Source organism: Bufo gargarizans, chromosome 11 (assembly GCF_014858855.1).
Source record: "Bufo gargarizans isolate SCDJY-AF-19 chromosome 11, ASM1485885v1, whole genome shotgun sequence".
Taxonomy (NCBI): domain Eukaryota; kingdom Metazoa; phylum Chordata; class Amphibia; order Anura; family Bufonidae; genus Bufo; species Bufo gargarizans.
Window position 1 is genome coordinate 99,331,145 of NC_058090.1, and position 19,787 is coordinate 99,350,931.

General features: G+C 49.9%; 2 protein-coding genes across 2 annotated transcripts; both read left to right on the forward strand.

Moving 5' to 3' along the window:
• The first annotated feature begins 397 nt into the window (after window positions 1-397).
• NDUFS2 (NADH:ubiquinone oxidoreductase core subunit S2) lies at window positions 398-9,387 on the forward strand. The gene is made up of 14 exons (XM_044272606.1): window positions 398-524; window positions 1,779-1,882; window positions 1,992-2,182; window positions 2,262-2,382; window positions 5,588-5,700; window positions 5,958-6,032; window positions 6,123-6,200; window positions 6,753-6,838; window positions 6,971-7,090; window positions 7,168-7,297; window positions 7,488-7,583; window positions 8,756-8,839; window positions 9,072-9,129; window positions 9,209-9,387. The coding sequence occupies exons 1-14, from the start codon at window positions 439-441 to the stop codon at window positions 9,244-9,246; spliced, it is 1,380 nt and encodes a 459-aa protein (XP_044128541.1). The 5' UTR covers window positions 398-438; the 3' UTR covers window positions 9,247-9,387.
• Window positions 9,388-10,117: 730 nt separating this feature from the next.
• On the forward strand, window positions 10,118-14,934 carry FCER1G (Fc fragment of IgE receptor Ig). Its single transcript, XM_044272014.1, has 6 exons — window positions 10,118-10,395; window positions 10,931-11,025; window positions 11,109-11,159; window positions 11,233-11,301; window positions 12,591-12,611; window positions 14,336-14,934. Exons 2-6 carry the CDS (start codon window positions 10,939-10,941, stop codon window positions 14,411-14,413), a joined length of 306 nt encoding a protein of 101 aa, XP_044127949.1. The 5' UTR covers window positions 10,118-10,395; window positions 10,931-10,938; the 3' UTR covers window positions 14,414-14,934.
• The last annotated feature ends 4,853 nt before the right edge of the window (window positions 14,935-19,787 follow it).

The window sequence follows — 19,787 nt, forward strand, 5'->3', positions numbered from 1 at the left end:
CTCCCGCCGATCTAATAGATCCCCCCTATCCTGTGCATAGTGAGAACTGTAGCAGTTGGAATACCCCTTCGAGTCAATATTTCAGGTACAAAACCTCTAGGAATAAATTGGTTGTGATAAATTCATCGTCTGGAGCTGGTGAAGCGAGTGAGAGACATAGTGACATAGAAACACGAGCCCCCGAGTTATTAGGTACAAATCCTCCATTATTAGAAGAAATATTACGCTATATAAAAATTCTTCACATTATTACACAACCAGTCCTGGCACCTTCACCCTCATCCAAGATGTCTTCCAGCGTCTCCACGGCGCCGGAAGTACGTCATCACGCCGCCTCCCTCACCCAACATGGCGCCCCTCATTATGCCTTACAGCGGTGAAGCCTGAACGTCAGACCGGAAGTTCCCTGCGGTTAGTGCGCTTGCGCAGTCTGCGAAGATGGCGGCGCTCAGAGCTCTGGGGAGGCTGCGGGCACCTTCAGGGGCTCTGCCCGGCCGCTGGCTGAGGGTGGCCCAGCCGGTCAGGTAATGCAGGCGGCGGGGTGAGGGGTGACCGGGGGGAGAGGTGGCTGAGGGGTGAACACAGAGGACAGCGGGGAGGTCCCGGGTGAGCCGTGACAGGGGGTCACCTAGCCGTCATGTGTCAGGGTCCTGGAAGAGCTGGGTGGCTGCCACCAGACCCTTAATGATAGGTGGGCACCCAGCTTTCCCAGGGCCCTGACTGGAAACTCTTCTTAGACTCCATGTATGTGTCACGACATGTCACCCAGCTTTCCTAGGGTCCTGACTGGTAACTGCTTAGACTCATGTATATGTCACGACATGTCACCCAGCTTTCCTAGGGTCCTGACTGGTAACTGCTTAGACTCATGTATATGTCACGACATGTCACCCAGCTTTCCTAGGGTCCTGACTGGTAACTGCTTAGACTCATGTATATGTCACGACATGTCACCCAGCTTTCCTAGGGTCCTGACTGGTAAATCTGCTTAGACTCATGTATATGTCACGACATGTCACCCAGCTTTCCTAGGGTCCTGACTGGTAAATCTGCTTAGACTCATGTATATGTCACGACATGTCACCCAGCTTTCCTAGGGTCCTGACTGGTAAATCTGCTTAGACTCATGTATATGTCACGACATGTCACCCAGCTTTCCTAGGGTCCTGACTGGTAAATCTGCTTAGACTCATGTATATGTCACGACATGTCACCCAGCTTTCCTAGGGTCCTGACTGGTAAATCTGCTTAGACTCATGTATATGTCACGACATGTCACCCAGCTTTCCCAGGGTCCTGACTGGTAACTGCTTAGACTCCATGTATATGTCACGACATGTCACCCAGCTTTCCTAGGGCCCTGACTGGTAAATCTGCTTAGACTCCATGTATATGTCACGACATGTCACCCAGCTTTCCCAGGGCCCTGACTGGTAAATCTGCTTAGACTCATGTATATGTCACGACATGTTACCCAGCTTTCCCAGGGCCCTGACTGGTAAATCTGCTTAGACTCGTGTATATGTCACGACATGTCACCCAGCTTTCCCAGGGCCCTGACGGGTGACAATGTCTGCCTCTCAGAGGTGTTGGACAGCTGGGTGACCCCAGTATGGCTGCGCGTACAGCGTCCACACCAGTAGTCGCCCAGCTTTTCCAGCACCTGTTAGGGGTGTATGTGTACAGGTGGGTCATTCTGGACTCGCGGAGAGCTGGGTGACGCCAATATTCTTCAGAACGAGGGTTCATTATTTCACTTTTTATTATTTGTTTTCCAGAGAAAAGCAATGGCAGCCGGACACGGAGTTCATGGAGCAGTACAGCGGGGCGGTCATGTACCCGAACGCCACCACCGCCAAGTGGGTGCCCGCCCCCTGGCACGGTCAGTAACTCTCATACCCGGTGCTGCAGTACCCTCCTCCTGCCAGCAGGTGTCGCAGCCTGCTCTCCGCTATGGGACCCCTTCCTGAATTCCATCTTCTCCCTTTTAGACAAAGACCCCCCTGCACACAGAAATGTCTCCAACCTCACCATCAACTTTGGCCCCCAGCACCCCGCCGCCCACGGGGTCCTCCGCCTGGTCATGGAGCTGAGCGGGGAGTCGGTGAAGAAGTGTGACCCCCATGTGGGACTCCTGCATCGGGGCACAGAGAAGCTCATCGAGTACAAGACCTACCTGCAGGTAAATGCGGACGATCTGGTGACCAGACAATGCTGGGGGTTATACTCCCGGTCATGTGAACGGTCTCCTGTCATTGCAGGCGTTGCCTTACTTTGACCGCTTGGACTACGTCTCCATGATGTGCAACGAGCAATGCTACTCCCTGGCCGTAGAGAAACTCCTGAACATCCGGCCCCCGCTGAGGGCGCAGTGGATCAGAGGTAAGTGCTCAGGGGCCGCAGAGGTCTCCACTAGGTGGCCGGACTTATATCTATATGTTATGGTGGCTTATAACATTAGGAACACATTTGTAACTTACTCACAATTTATTCTGCGCGGCCGATGCGGGTCACGTGACCCCTGGCGTCATCCACCAGGCTCCGGCGGTGACGTCTCGTGTACAGGCTTCTCCTGCCGTAGGGAGGGGCCCGGCTCTGTACACGAGACGTCAGAGCCTGTGTGTCCGCAACCCCCTCTCTCCTCTGGCAGCCATGGCCCCTGTGAGGGATCGCGCATGCGCCATCCTTACCTGTGCCGGCAGCGGGGCGGAAAGATTCAATGTTGTGCCCGTTCCTCTGCGTCTGGCGATGTGGCTGCCTCAGCAAGTTACCATTGCCCTACTCCACTGGCATCAGAAACAAAACCACCGCCAGGAACATCACAAAGTAAATCATTCTCCGTCATATAGATATAGCTGTCATATAGCTTAGCTATACATAGAGCTGCCATATATAGCTTAGCTATACGTAGAGCTGCCATATATAGCTTAGCTATACGTAGAGCTGCCATATAGCTTAGCTATACATAGAGCTGCCATATAGCTTAGCTATACGTAGAGCTGCCATATAGCTTAGCTATACGTAGAGCTGCCATATAGCTTAGCTATACGTAGAGCTGCCATATAGCTTAGCTATACGTAGAGCTGCCATATAGCTTAGCTAGACGTAGAGCTGCCATATAGCTTAGCTAGACGTAGAGCTGCCATATAGCTTAGCTAGACGTAGAGCTGCCATATAGCTTAGCTATACGTAGAGCTGCCATATAGCTTAGCTATACGTAGAGCTGCCATATAGCTTAGCTATACGTAGAGCTGCCATATAGCTTAGCTATACGTAGAGCTGCCATATATAGCTTAGCTATACGTAGAGCTGCCATATAGCTTAGCTATACGTAGAGCTGCCATATAGCTTAGCTATACGTAGAGCTGCCATATAGCTTAGCTATACGTAGAGCTGCCATATATAGCTTAGCTATACGTAGAGCTGCCATATAGCTTAGCTATACGTAGAGCTGCCATATAGCTTAGCTATACGTAGAGCTGCCATATATAGCTTAGCTATACGTAGAGCTGTCATACAGCTTAGATACGTAGAGCTGCCATATAGCTTAGCTATACGTAGAGCTGTCATACAGCTTAGATACGTAGAGCTGCCATATAGCTTAGCTATACATATATCTCTATACAGTATATATGTATGTGGGAATGTATATAGTGATCTATATCTCGTATACACATATACAGTCATGTGAAAAAATTAGGACACCCTTTGAAAGCATGTGGTTTTTTGTAACATTTTTAATAAAAGGTTATTTCATCTCCGTTTCAACAATACAGAGAGATTAAAGTAATCCAACTAAACAAAGAAAACTGAAGAAAAGTCTTTTCAAGATCTTCTGTAAATGTCATTCTACAAAAATGCCTATTCTAACTGAGGAAAAAGATAGGACACCCTTGCCCCTAATAGCGAGTGTTACCTCCTTTGGCTGAAATAACTGCAGTGAGACGGTTCTTGTAGCCATCTACCAGTCTTCGACATCGGTCTGAGGAAATTTTACCCCACTCCTCAATGCAGAACTTTTTCAGCTGTGAGATGTTTGAGGGGTTTCTTGCACGTACAGCCCTTTTCAAGTCACCCCACAGCATCTCAATGGGATTCAAATCTGGACTTTGACTTGGCCATTCCAGGACTCTCCATTTCTTCTTTTTCAGCCAATCTTTGGTTGATTTACTAGTATGTTTTGGGTCATTGTCATGTTGCATGGTCCAGTTCCGCTTCAGCTTTAATTTTCTAACTGATGGTCTCACATGTTCTTCAAGCACCTTCTGATACACAGTAGAATTCATCGTGGATTCTATGATGGTGAGCTGACCAGGTCCTGCTGCAGCAAAGCAGCCCCAAACCATGACACTTCCACCTCCATGCTTCACAGTTGGTATGAAGTTCTTTTCTTGGAATGCTGTGTTTGGTTTACGCCAAACATGTCCTCTGCTGTTGTGTCCAAATAATTCAATTTTGGACTCATCTGTCCAAAGAACATTATTCCAGAAGTCCTGGTCTTTGTCAACTTTATCTCTGGCAAATGTCAGTCTGGCCTCGATGTTTCTCTTGGAAAGCAAAGGTTTCCTCCTTGCACACCTCCCATGCAAGTTAAACTTGTACAGTCTCTTTCTGATTGTAGAGGCATGTACTTCTACATCAACAGTAGCCAGAGCCTGCTGTAGTTCTCGAGATGACACTTTAGGGTTTTTGGAGACCTCTTTTAGCATCTTGCGGTCTGCTCTTGGGGTGAACTTGCTGGGGCGACCAGTCCTGGGCATGTTGGCAGTTGTTTTGAAAGCCCTCCACTTGTAGACTATCTTCCGGACAATGGAATGGCTGATTTCAAAATCTTTTGAGATCTTTTTAAATCCCTTCCCAGACTCATAGGCTGCTACAATCTTTTTTCTGAAGTTATATTTCCCTACTGAGGCTCTCCGGCGCATGTGCAGTGTCCTGGTGTGTAGCTGTCGTTTTGCGCACGCGCAGATCGGCACGCCTCCCCACGTCATTTGCGGTGCGACCGGAAGTTAAGAGGTAGGGAAATCTCACGGAGTAGGGTAATGTACGTTACACCGCTGTGAGCTAGGGGGTGATCATGTGACTTCTTTATGCAAAGTGCAGAGCAGGGGGCGGGGAAGGGCAGATTATTCGTGAGGGCGGGCTCAGGCGTTGGTACACGCCCCCACAGGTTGTAAACAAAGCAATAATAGCAGAACCATGTAACGGTGTCAGTGCGGGGTGTCCTGTCATCGGGAAAGTCGTGATGTGGCTGGGGCCGACATTAGCGGTGACTTGTATCTCCCGCCCGCCGCCATTCACGCTAAATAATGACTTGTTATATGCAAATGAGCCTCTAGGGGCTAGTGGGGCGTTGCTGCAGAGCTCCGTCCTCTCACCGCTTGGCACGTCCTTGTAAAGGTGATTAACATCCTCGGTCTCCTCCGTGCTCCGCAAATCCTGCGCCGTCCATTTTAGTATTAGGCGCAGCGCAGTGAGTTGAGGACGGCAGCAGGCGAGTATATGTATGTCCTGATGAGTTTTATACGTTTTTTTGTTCCATAACTCTGATAACCCCTTTAACCGTCCTTTCCCTTTGTATTCCCAGTGCTGTTTGCAGAGATAACCCGTGTGATGAACCACATCATGGCGGTCGCCTGCCACGCCCTGGACATCGGCGCCATGACGCCTTTCTTCTGGCTGTTTGAAGAGCGAGAGAAGGTGATGAACTTGAACCCCGCGTCTCAGGGCTGCAGCCGAGATGTTTGCTTTCTTACAGAAACAGCGCCCCACTTGTCCTCAGGGTGTGTCTGGTACTGCAGTTTAACCCCCTTCACTTCAGTGGGCTGCAATACCAGACACAATCCATGCTCAGGAGCGGCGCTGTCTCTGAACCTTGCATAGACCCTTTAAAAACCTTCCTTTCAAGATCTCTGCTTGCTGTCCTTGAATTGGAACCTCCTTGCATTTTCTTGCAGATGTTTGAGTTCTATGAGAGGGTATCGGGGGCCCGCATGCACGCAGCCTACATCCGTCCAGGAGGAGTGCACCAGGTGTTGTATCCCTACACAGTTTACATAGGACTGCCCCTGTGGGTATATATACGAGGGGCGTCCTGATGATCCTCTGCCCGTCTCTCCTAGGACATGCCGCTCGGCCTGATGGACGACATCTATGAGTTCATGAAAAACTTCTCTATACGGCTGGATGAGCTGGAAGAGGTGAGGCAGGAGACGCCCCCATCTTAATAATGGGGGGCTGCCCCTGTACACTTACAGTTCTGGGGAGGGGACCGACTGTAGAAATGATCGCCTTCTCCCATGCCTGCATGTAATTCTTCATCTCCCCTGTAGTGGGCGCCCACAGCTATATCACCAGACTGACATATATAATTAGTTGTGGAGTAACTTCCTTTCAAATCCTCACCGTCTTCAAGATCTCTGCTTGCTGTCATTGCCTCCTTGTTTGCCTACAGAGGTGCACTATTCATTACTAGCTCTGTCATCAGCTGTTCACTGACAGCAAGCAGTGCCTATGCTTACGGGGTGGCAGAGCAGCTTACTGCCCCAGCACCTCCGGGTTCTCACAGGTCCGGGGCCCCGACAACTTCCTTCTACCTTGTGAAAGTAAATGGCTTCCTCTTGATTTAACCCTGTGGAGGGTGTCCCCCGAATGGCTCTGTGATTTACCTGCTCACCACTAGGGGGCGGTGTAGAATAACGTGGCTTGTCTAGCGGTGGTTACAGGCGCTAATCCTGTCTTGTGGCCCCCAGATGCTGACAAATAACCGGATCTGGAAGAACAGGACTGTGGGGATCGGGGTGGTCTCCGCCGAGGAAGCCTTGAACTACGGATTCAGGTAACGCCATCATTGTCCGTAAAGCATTATATCACTGCAATCTGTGGAAAATTCCTTTAAGCCAGCATGAGCGGATCTGGTGGGTGGGGCATTATTGGGCGTGGTTTAGTGACCGTCCTTGTGTCCACACAGCGGGGTGATGCTGCGGGGCTCAGGAATCCAGTGGGACATCCGGAAGTCTCAGCCGTACGAGGTGTACGACCAGGTGGAGTTCGATATTCCCATCGGCTCTAATGGAGACTGTTATGACAGGTGAGTGGGCGGAGCCATGTGACGTTACTCCTCCCCAGGCTGGAGCTGACCTCACAGACCCACCCTTCCTCCGCCAGGTACCTGTGTCGTGTGGAGGAGATGCGCCAGTCCCTGAGGATTATCCACCAGTCTCTAAATAAGATGCCAGAAGGCGAGATCAAGGTGGACGACGCCAAGATCTCTCCCCCCAAGAGGTCTGAGATGAAGGTACAAGGGGGGTGAATGGCTGCTAGGTCATGATGTGAGACGCGCTCTCTTCCACTGATGGACTCTGTGCAGATAAAGGGAAGGTTCCCGTACGACTCCCTTCTCGTCGGTGCAGCTCAGCCGCAGTACCAGCCCACGGACAGGAGTGGCGCCATTTCCTTGTTTCATGCCTCTAACAATTGTTTTCTAGCGCTCCATGGAGTCCCTGATCCATCACTTCAAACTGTACACAGAGGGCTACCAGGTGCCCCCGGGAGCCACGTACACCGCCATCGAGGCCCCTAAGGTATGGAAGGGCTGCTACTGTGGTGGATCCCAGGGCCACATAACCCTCTCTGTCCTTCCGTAGGGTTAGTGGAGGGCTGCTACGGCGGGGAAGATCCTAGGGCCACCCCCTGGGGTTAGTGACTGGCTGCTGCTGAGGGGGGATCCTAGGGCCACCCCCTGGGGTTAGTGACTGGCTGCTGCTGAGGGGGGATCCTAGGGCCACCCCCTGGGGTTAGTGACTGGCTGCTGCTGAGGGGGGATCCTAGGGCCACCCCCTGGGGTTAGTGACTGGCTGCTGCTGAGGGGGGATCCTAGGGCCACCCCCTGGGGTTAGTGACGGGCTGCTGCTGAGGGGGGATCCTAGGGGCACCCCCTGGGGTTAGTGACTGGCTGCTGCTGAGGGGGAATTCTAGGGGCACCCCCTGGGGTTAGTGACTGGCTGCTGCTGAGGGGGGATCCTAGGGCCACCCCCTGGGGTTAGTGACTGGCTGCTGCTGAGGGGGGATCCTAGGGCCACCCCCTGGGGTTAGTGACTGGCTGCTGCTGAGGGGGGATCCTAGGGCTACCTCCTGGGGTTAGTGACGGGCTGCTGCTGAGGGGGGATCCTAGGGGCACCCCCTGGGGTTAGTGACTGGCTGCTGCTGAGGGGGAATTCTAGGGCCACCCCCTGGGGTTAGTGACTGGCTGCTGCTGAGGGGGGATCCTAGGGCCACCCCCTGGGGTTAGTGACTGGCTGCTGCTGAGGGGGGATCCTAGGGCCACCCCCTGGGGTTAGTGACTGGCTGCTGCTGAGGGGGGATCCTAGGGCTACCTCCTGGGGTTAGTGACGGGCTGCTGCTGAGGGGGGATCCTAGGGGCACCCCCTGGGGTTAGTGACTGGCTGCTGCTGAGGGGGAATTCTAGGGGCACCCCCTGGGGTTAGTGACTGGCTGCTGCTGAGGGGGAATTCTAGGGCCACCCCCTGGGGTTAGTGACGGGCTGCTGCTGAGGGGGGATCCTAGGGCCACCTCCTGGGGTTAGTGACGGGCTGCTGCTGAGGGGGGATCCTAGGGCCACCTCCTGGGGTTATTGAGGGGCTGCTGCTGAGGGGGGATCCTAGGGCCACCCCCTGGGGTTAGTGACGGGCTGCTGCTGAGGGGGGATCCTAGGGCCACCCCCTGGGGTTAGTGATGAGATTTTGTCTCCTCTCAGGGTGAGTTTGGCGTCTACCTTGTGTCTGATGGAACAAGCCGTCCGTACCGCTGCAAGATAAAGGCCCCCGGATTCGCTCACCTGGTAAATCCTTCCCCGTTCTGATCCTCCAGAGCAGGGATGGCCAACCTGTGGCTCTCCAGCTGTTGTAAAACTACAATTCCCACCATGCCCTGCTGTAGACTGATAGCTGTAGGCAGTCTGGGCATGTTGGGAGTTGTAGTTTTGCAACAGCTGGAGAGCCTCAGGTTGGCATACCTGCTCCAGAGTTTGGGTCTGTGGGGTGCGGCCATTTCTGACCTCTCCTTTCTTCCAGGCCGGCTTAGACAAGATGGCACAGGGTCACATGCTGGCAGACGTTGTGGCCATCATCGGTGAGTGTTGGGGAGATTGGGGGGCGGTTACATTAAGAGGTTAATTTCTTTGATGCTGACACAGATTTTTCTGTCGCAGGAACTCAGGATATCGTCTTTGGAGAAGTGGACCGATGATGGGCTCGCTCGGACATCTGATGCTGTGGGGGGCACCTCGTCCCGTGGGACGCGTCCACTCCATAAAGTCGTCTCTAATTATTTAAACTCTGTGCTTGTAAAACTCCAGTCTGAAAATAAAGTCTCTGGTTTCTTAAAGGACAAGGTCTGTGTGGTCGTCACTGCCGCCAGGTTATGCCAGGAGTGTTTACCAGAGGACATTGGGCTCCTGGTCTGTAGAAACGCAGGGCAAAATGTGAGAAAGATGGGTGACTGCTGCCATGGCCGCCGTAGGGGTAGTCACCCAGCTGTCTTTTCAGAGAAAGTTGGGTAATAAAATGGGGGATTACAAATGGTGGCTCTGGCATTGATGACTTACCCTTAATATCATGAATTCCTTCATTAATATATGATCGGTGAGGGTCCGACACTCCGCACCCCCCACCAATCAGCTCTTCCCTGTAGTCTCCAGTGCAGGAACAGGAGTACAGCTCCGTTCAAAGTGTAGTGGTCATGCCGGGGTACTGCAGCCTAGTTTCCACTGAAGTGAATGGGAGCTGAGCTGCAGTACCCCGGCACGGCCACAACACTTTGAACGGAGCTGTACTTCCTGTTCCTGCACCAGAGCCTGCTGATCTCAAGGGGTGCAGAGTGACAGACCCTCTCCAATTATATATTAATAAACTAATGATGGTAAAGGAACCTGGAAAACCCCTTTAAGGGCTTCAATGAAACGCTCACATTCCTCTGGCTAAATGGGGGCGGGTGACATTTTGGAAAGTGGAGCATCAATACGACCTCAGGCGTCTCCATGACCGTAGTCACCTCCTCCCAAGACTTAGTAATGGGAGGCAGCACTTATCCCAGGGGCAGTAAAGCCGCCATAATTTCATCCTGTTCCTCCCTCACACGGTAACCAATATTTTGAGCAGAATAAGGAACTACCAGTTTCCTTAAAATTCTCTTCTTACAAAAACCAGAAGCCGAAAAAAAAACCCCGAGTGTCTATCTGTAGCGGATGCTGGGCGGAGAATCACTTCCTATATTGGTCTGGACACAAGACGTTTGCTGCCATAGAGTTCCGCACTGCACATCTTGGACGTACTGCAGCGCTGATCGGCCACCAAGGTCCCAAACAGCTGACTTCTGCTGGACTGCCACCACGTGAAGGTAACACGACTTTTTTTGGGATGCCATCTTGTGGCACGGGTGACAATTCTCCTGGATCTCCATCATGATGGGTCTGGTTCCTCGGTGAGATCAGCTGGTGGTTCCTGAGGAGCTGCAGACACTCTTTTGGAGTCTTGACGCTGAGATGATACTTTTTCCTGAAGATCCTTATCTGCCCCAGACTACGTGGGTGAAAATGGCGCCACGTGGGGATGTATCTTAGATACCTGGTAGATATTTGCAGTTCTCGGACATCTGGCCCGTTGCCTGGTCAGATCTTTCCTTAGCCCTCTTGTATAAGACAAGTTCGATTTTTGGCCAACATTAGAGAAGACCTCGCCCCACCGGAGAATCATTATATGGTGATCATGTAGTCTTAAGTGTGTGAGGGTGAAGTCTCATTTATTGGGCTCAGTAATGGACGGTTACAGTAGATGACACAGTTGTCTTCGCCTCAATGTCAGGCAGTTGCAGGTAAAGCCACCAGAGTTTTTTGGACACCATTGGTGATATCATCTGCTTTTGGTTTTTCTAGTTGCCGGAATGCAAGAACCTGAGATCTGCTACATCCTTGACGGCATCCTCTTCCTCTATGGAATCGTCCTCACCGCTCTCTACTGCCACCTCAAGGTGAGTGCAGTTTTGCAGGTTCTGATAGTTGGTCCAGAGTCTTTAGATCACATGGATCTCGTCTCCTTCATATCCACCCGTAGGTGAAGACGGCAAGAGCCAAGAAGGCGGCTGCCAGAGGGGAGCTTTACGAGGTGATTATGGTGACGCCCTGTCTGGACTTTGTGTAGTGACCATGTCCTGATCTAACGGTTCTTCTTGCTGCAGCATCTGAAGAGCCCGGACAAGCAGATCTACAGCGAGATTGGGAAGGGCGAGACCGAGATGGCGCTGAAGGTGAGGAGACGCCCCCAGCTTCTTGGTGGCACCAGCTGTGTCCCCTCCGTCCTACTATGAGCATGCAGCACCTGGGGTCGGGGGTTTGGTACTTTCTGGGGTGTCAGGATTCGCCATGTTTTGGGGGGGCATCTTCTAACATCCATGACAGAACCTTATGATATGACACAACCAGAAGAGCTTGCACTCTAATCCCCTGCCACATACATGCACTGAATGTGCTGGTGAGGACAGCCTGGAGAGATGAGCCCTCAGAGCTGACACTCTACCCCCACACACAGCGAGTTGTCGGGCAGCCCATCCCCCACGTGTCTGCAGCAGCCTCATAGTGAAAGAAGAAATGCTTGTGTCCATCGCTTGCTGACCGCTTCCTTTCACTGCTGCCGCCACAAACCTCACACGCTGCTTCCTGAGTTCTCATGTAGAGTGCAAGCTCTTCTGACGAGTGATACAATGCAGTTTGTGTTACACATCTGTGCCTGGGAAAGCTGAGTAAAAGCAAAATATGGCCACCGTACTCAGCTTTCCCGGGAACAGATGTAGGTGGTACTGACGGCAGGTTTATAAGTGGCCTAGAACGTTTACTCATTAACAAGATCTCTGCTTGTTGTCAGTGAATGGTAACATTCTGCGCTCCGGACCTGATAATGTCGCACAGCGGATACACGTGTTCAGACTCGGTCCTGCTGCCGGACACAGCCGGGCTCCAGACTAAAGAAATATCCAGGAGCCATTGGCGCCGAACATGAAAAATTAGGAGCCAAATTTAAAATATATATAATTGCGGTAAAATAAAATAAAAAATAAAATGTCTTCCCTGGGGTTGTCACAATACCCAAATTTTGACTCTATTTCGATACCATAAAAAAGTATTGAGATACTCGATACCACGTGAAAAAAATAAAACCCCCAAAAGGTTGCATGCATTCCGGATTTTATGGAACGCCTGGACCATAATAGAACAGTCCTAACCTAATTATTGTCGGGACAAGGTGACTAAAAAATGGCAAATTGCGCGTTTTTTATTTTTTTTCTGTTACGGCGTTAAATGCATAGGAGATATTTTTTTATATTTATACTTTTTCCAACGTGACGATGTGTAATATGTTTATATATTCTATATGTAAAATTGGGATACGGGGTGATTTAGCCTTTTAGTATTTTGGTGGTTTTTTTTTTATTATTTACTATTAGCCCCTTAGTGGATGGAACCCTCGTCCTATTCACCCTGATAGAGAATAACTGTACATTATACTGACCCCTGTAATATCTCCTGTCTTCTCTTCCAGGGAGCAGAGGGGATCTACACTGTGAGTACCAGAGCGTATCACACACAATTGGATTAGATACACGGCTCAGCAGACAGTATCACACACAATTGGATTAGATACACGGCTCAGCAGACAGTATCACACAGGATTAGATACACAGCTCAGCAGACAGTATCACACAGGGTAGGATTAGATACACAGCTCAGCAGACAGTATCACACAGGATAGGATTAGATACACAGCTCAGCAGACAGTATCACACAGGATAGGATTAGATACACAGCTCAGCAGACAGTATCACACAGGATAGGATTAGATACACAGCTCAGCAGACAGTATCACACAGGATAGGATTAGATACACAGCTCAGAAGACAGTATCACACAGGATAGGATTAGATACACAGCTCAGCAGACAGTATCACACAGGATAGGATTAGATACACAGCTCAGCAGTCAGTATCACACAGGATAGGATTAGATACACAGCTCAGTAGACAGTATCACACAGGATAGGATTATATACACAGCTCAGCAGACAGTATCACACAGGATAGGATTAGATACACAGCTCAGCAGGCAGTATCACACAGGATAGGATTAGATACACAGCTCAGCAGACAGTATTACACAGGATAGGATTAGATACACAGCTCAGCAGACAGTATCACACAGGATAGGATTAGATACACAGCTCAGCAGACAGTATCACACAGGATAGGATTAGATACACAGCTCAGCAGACAGTATCACACAGGACAGGATTAGATACACAGCTCAGCAGACAGTATCACACAGGATAGGATTAGATACACAACTCAGCAATCAGTATCACACAGGATAGGATTAGATACACAGCTCAGCAGTCAGTATCACACAGGATAGGATTAGATACACAGCTCAGCAGGCAGTATCACACAGGACAGGATTAGATACACAGCTCAGCAAACAGTATCACACAGGATAGGATTAGATACACAGCTCAGCAGTCAGTATCACACAGGATAGGATTAGATACACAGCTCAGCAGACAGTATCACACAGGATAGGATTAGATACACAGCTCAGCAGTCAGTATCACACAGGATGGTATTAGATACACAGCTCAGCAGGCAGTATCACACAGGACAGGATTAGATACACAGCTCAGCAGACAGCATCACACAGGATAGGATTAGATACACAGCTCAGCAGACTGTATCACACAGGACAGGATTAGATACACAGCTCAGCAGACAGTATCACACAGGATAGGATTAGATACACAGCTCAGCAGACAGTATCACACATGATGGGATTAGATACACAGCTCAGCAGACAGTATCATACAGGACAGGATTAGATACACAGCTCAGCAGTCAGTATCACACAGGATAGGATTAGATACACAGCTCAGCAGACAGTATCACACAGGACAGGATTAGATACACAGCTCAGCAGACAGTATCACACAGGATAGGATTAGATACACAGCTCAGCAGACAGTATCACACAGGATAAGATTAGATACACAGCTCAGCAGACTGTATCACACAGGATAGGATTAGATACACGGCTCAGCAGACAGTAACACACAGGATAGGATTAGATACACGGCTCAGCAGACTGTATCACACAGGATAGGATTAGATACACGGCTCAGCAGACTGTATCACATAGGATAAGGTTCAGTGTGTCAGCAGTACCATGTGTCTGTTCATGCTGGGAGTTGTAGTTCTCTGGTATACTTAGGGTAATTCTGTGAATTTCTCTCATGAATTTCAGGGTCTTGGACCGACAGAAAAGGCGACTTACGAGACTCTTCACTGTCTAGAGAAAAAGAGTTCCCCGATTGACGCCTGATGGCGCTGGCTGTGTCTGCTGCTTGTATATAGCCGATAATGGGGACCCCTTCCCTCTGAGTTTTGCTCTCCTTGTGTCCTCATGTCCCCCTATAAAGCAATAACATCCATGTCTAGCGGTCCAGAAAACCTTATAGTGATAGCAGCAATTGTCTGTGTTTTTCTGATTAGAGTTTATTGAAAAAAAAATATGTCTGCAGCAGCCAATCATAATTCAGCTTTCATCTCCTAGTGTGTAGTGGAAAAATGAAACCTAAATTCTGATTGGTTACTGTGAGCGGGCAGGCTTCAGTGCCCCCTGCAGGCCTACATGCGTCTGTCCGCCATGAATGTATGAACTGGCACCGTCCATGTAGGCCCGGGAGCAGAGGCTCCTATAGCACTTGTTTCAACAAACTTTATTTGTAATGAGCCCCTTTCTAATGTCTGTATAGTAAGGATTGACATTTTAAGAGGTTGCTTCTCGCTGACATTTTGTGTTTTTTTGGTTCTGTGCTATTAAATGGTCGTGGTCAAACCCTCCGAGCAGTGTGTGCAGTTATTGCCTGGCAGCTGTGGAACAACTACTCCCAACATGCCTCAGCAATGGATAATGCCTAGTTTCAGGCACGGCAGTTTTTTTGCAGATGGCACCAGCTGAAAGTAACCTGGATTCCTGGCAGTGAAGGAGGCTGCAGACACTTCAAGCATATGTTGGGGGTTGTAGTCTTAACCCTTTGTCTATGCTGGATGTACACACTTCGCTGTGTTCACGTCCTTCCTGCCCGATGTCTTGTAGCTGTGGGCGCAGTGTGAAGTCTATGCTCTCTTAAAGGGACACTACACCTGGGAGCAATTTACCAGTGGCATCTCCTGCTGAGGATGTGTGCAGTAATGGTGCCAGGCAGTGCCCATAATTCCAGGTTATGACCATTTTTTATCTCTGCTTCTGTATTGACCTCTATGGATTGCCCTCAGTTGACCAGGAGAGATGATGGTTGCTGGCGGTCTTCATGGCTACAGCGCGCCCCCCCCGTAACCCATGTGACTGCCTGGCTCCACGCGCTGCCCGCAGCTGGCACGTACAGCGCTGGCTCCTTCCTCTTTTTCCCTTTGCAGGGACTTTCCAAACTGATGAATTTCAGCAGAATATGAAGACAATTGGCAGGAAATCAAAGAATTTCATCAAGACGACTCCGGGAAAACGAACGCAAAGGGTGAGTGTGGAAAATGACTCCTTTAATTAAAGGGAGCGGCCAGCTGCCCTAATACTGTGCACTAGAGGGCGCCAGTGTGCTCCCTGACTCACAGAGTAACAGGAAAATAGGAGTCCAGGTGGTAAAGCGTTCTTCAGTTATGGGAGATGGCGGCAACACAAGATTCAAAGTCCATAGTATCATGTAATACTACAACTCCCAGCATGTGAGGTCACAGATGTCAGACAAGGAGGCCTCATTCAGACGGGTGAATTGTGGGTGCATTTTTTAGTGTCTATTACGTCTGTAAATCCCATTCCAACCGCAAGTCTAATGGTCTGAACCAATAGCATCCTAAAATAAGGACACTAACTACCTAACCGCTAACTCACAGGGGTCCATCTCTTCTCAGGCACCTCTAGGGTTAAAGGGGTTTTCCGACTCCTTGAGATAGGTCATGAGTATCTGATCGGTGGGGTCCGACACCCGGGACCCCTGCCGATCAGCAGTTTGAGAAGGTAGCGGTGTTCCTGTGAGCGCCCTCCCTGCAGTTTACCAGGCACAGCGCCGCACATCGTATAGTGACCGTGCCTGGTATCGCAGCTCAGCTCCATTCCCTTCTATGGGGCTAAAGCTGGGATGGTACATCAGTCAGAAAACCCCTTTATAAACCTGCAATATTAGTGGTGCAGACGCCGAAAAATCACCAGAAAAGGGTTTCCATCCTCAACAGGAAATGGTCACCGCTGAGGAGGATGACTAATACAGCACTGCAGACCGCCGCAGAGCATCTCTCCCCCACCTCCTGACAGATACATAGTGATATATCCTGCTGATTATTACACCTCTGACCTCTCTAGAGATCTGCAGAACATCGCTCTGTCCTCTCTACCTCCTGACAGGGGTTTATGTAGTGTAAATCTCATACCTGTGTACTTTCTGGGCAGGTAAATCCAGTTGCATGTTATGCTGATGGTCACCATTCGGAGAAGCTACCTACCTTCATATACACGGTATTTCTAGTTGTCCTATTGACTTTGCTAGGAGGTGTATAGATTTGTACATTGTGAGCTCCCCCTAGTGGTGACTGGAGGCAGACAGAGAGGGGTGCTCTGCCAGCATCTAGGAGGCACTGCTTGTGTTATCACTCTGATGGCGCTAATAATGGAGGCACTACAGTCCATGTTGTGTAGAATGGCCAGTACTTATGAATATGGGATAACGAAAATCTGTAAGCGCTGCTCCCATGTCAGGTCAACCCTGAAGGTGATTCCTAGAGGTTGATGGGGAGGAAGGTGACTCAGCACCTCCGGGAGAAGCGCCTCCATTCTCTGCACCTCTCCCATCCAGGTCCCAATCTTTCTAGTGGTCAGTCTATTATTACTCCTGGAAAACCCATTCAAATGGGTTATCCGTGTTTTTACAACTGATGGTCCATCCTTATGATATCAGACTGGAGGGGGTCTGGGGGCATCTAGAGGCGTCCGTATTGCGGCTTTGCCTCCTCCAGTGTGATCCCGGGTGTTGATGTCTGGATATCTGCTGGAATTGTACAGCCCCCCAGTTCCACCACACCAGCACTTTCCATTGTACCAGCCCCAGCGGCCGCCGCTCCCCCGTCCTCTGTGTTTGTGCAGCTGTTTGGAGTAATCTGCAAATCTCATATGAAAAGCGGAATGTGGCCACAAGATGAGGGGACACTAATGACTGAGACACAGAGAGGTGAGGGGACACTAATGACTGAGACACGGAGAGGTGAGGGGACACTAATGACTGAGACACGGCGAGGTGAGGGGACACTAAATGACACACAGGGAGATGAAGGGACACTAATGACTAAAACACAGGAAGATGAGGGGACACTAATGACTGTGACACAAGGAGATGAGGGGACACTAATCACTGACACAAGGAGATGAGGGGACACTAATGACAGACACGGCGAGGTGAGGGGACACTAAATGACACACAGGGAGATGAAGGGACACTAATGACTAAAACACAGGAAGATTAGGGGGCACTAATCACTGTGACACGGAGAGGTGAGGGGACACTAATTACTGTGACACGGAGAGGTGAGGGGACACTAATGACTGAGACACGGAGAGGTGAGGGGACACTAATTACTGTGACACGGAGAGGTGAGGGGACACTAATGACAGACACGGAGAGGTGAGGGGACACTAAATGACACACAGGGAGATGAAGGGACACTAATGACTAAAACACAGGAAGATGAGGGGACACTAATCACTGTGACACAAGGAGATGAGGGGACACTAATCACTGTGACACAAGGAGATGAGGGGACACTAATTACTGTGACACGGAGAGATGAAGGGACATTAATGACTGCAACACATGGAGAGCTGAGGGGACACTAATAACTGTGACACAAAGGTAGATGAAAGGACATTAATGACTGTGACACTGGGAGATGAGGGGACACTAATGACTGTGACACACGGGGAGGTGACAATAAAGAATGCGACACACAGGGAGATGAGGGGACACTAATGACTGCGACGCAAAGGGAGATGAAAGGACATTAATGACTGTGACACTGGGAGATGAGGGGACACTAATGACTAAAACACAGGAAGATGAGGGGACACTAATGACTGAAAAACAGGGAAAAGAGGGGACACTAATAACTTTGACACACGGAGAGGGGACACTAATGACTGACACACAGGGAGATGAGGGGACACTAATGACTGACACACGGGGAGAAGAAGGGACATTAATGACTGTGACACTAGGAGATGAGGGGACACTAATGACTGTGACACAAGGAGATGAGGGGACACTAATAACTGTGACACACGGGGAGAAGAAGGGACATTAATGACTGACACACGGGGAGAAGAAGGGACATTAATGACTGTGACACAAGGAGATGAGGGACCACTAATGACTGTGGCAAATGGGGAGGTGACAATAAAGAATGTGACACACAAGAAGATGAGGGGACACTAATGAGTGTGACACACAGAGAGATGAGGGGACACTAATGACTGAAATGCAGGGAGATGAGGGGACACTAATGAGTGTGACACACTGGGAGATGAGGGGACACTAATGACTGCGACACATGGAGAGCTGAGGGGACACTAATAACTGTGACACAAAGGGAGATGAAAGGACATTAATGACTGTGACACTGGAAGATGAGGGGACACTAATGACTAAAACACAGGAAGATGAGGGGACACTAATGACTGTGGCACACGGGGAGGTGACAATAAAAAACGTGACACACAGGGAGATGAGGGGACACTAATGAGTGTGACACACACAGAGATGAGGGGACACAAATTGACACACAGGGAGATGAGGGGACACTAATGAGTGTGACAAACTGGGAGATGAGGGGACACTAATTAGTGTGACACACTGGGAGATGAGGGGACACTAATGACTGTGACACATGTAGAGCTGAGGGGACACTAATAACTGACACACAGAGATGAGGGGACACTAATGACTGCGACACAAAGAGAGATGAAAGGACATTAATGACTGTGACACTGGGAGATGAGGGGACACTAATGACTAAAACACAGGAAGATGAGGGGACACTAATGACTAAAACACAGGAAGATGAGGGGACACTAATGACTGTGGCATACGGGGAGATAAGGGGACGCTAATGACTGAAAAACAGGGAAAAGAGGGGACACTAATAACTGTGACACACAGGGAGGGGACACTAATGACGGACACACAGGGAGATGAGGGGACACTAATGACTGACACACGGGGAGAAGAAGGGACATTAATGACTGTGACACAAGGAGATGAGGGGACACTAATGACTGTGGCAAATGGGGAGGTGACAATAAAGAATGTGACACACAAGGAGATGAGGGGACACTAATGAGTGTGACACACAGAGATGAGAGGACAATAATGACTGATGCACAGAGATAAGGGGACACTAATTACTGTGACACAGGGGGGAGATGAGGGGACACTAATTACTGTGACACACAGGGAGATGAGGGGACACTAATGAGTGTGACACACTAGGAGATGAGGGTAAACTAATGACTGCGACACAGAGATAAGGGGACACGAATTACTGTGACATGGGGGAGATGAGGGGACACAAATTACTGTGACATGGGGGAGATGAGGGGACACTAATAACTGTAACACAAGGGGAGATGTGGGGACATAATTGACTGTGACACAGGG

Coding starts and splice junctions, on each gene's coding strand:
- FCER1G (XM_044272014.1), top strand. CDS start 10,939: ATGCAAGAACCTGAGATCTGCTACATCCTTGACGGCATCCTCTTCCTC. Junction 11,026..11,108: donor CTCTCTACTGCCACCTCAAG/GTGAGTGCAGTT, acceptor ATCCACCCGTAG/GTGAAGACGGCAAGAGCCAA. Junction 12,612..14,335: donor GAGCAGAGGGGATCTACACT/GTGAGTACCAGA, acceptor CATGAATTTCAG/GGTCTTGGACCGACAGAAAA.
- NDUFS2 (XM_044272606.1), top strand. CDS start 439: ATGGCGGCGCTCAGAGCTCTGGGGAGGCTGCGGGCACCTTCAGGGGCT. Junction 525..1,778: donor AGGGTGGCCCAGCCGGTCAG/GTAATGCAGGCG, acceptor TTTGTTTTCCAG/AGAAAAGCAATGGCAGCCGG. Junction 6,033..6,122: donor GTCCAGGAGGAGTGCACCAG/GTGTTGTATCCC, acceptor CGTCTCTCCTAG/GACATGCCGCTCGGCCTGAT.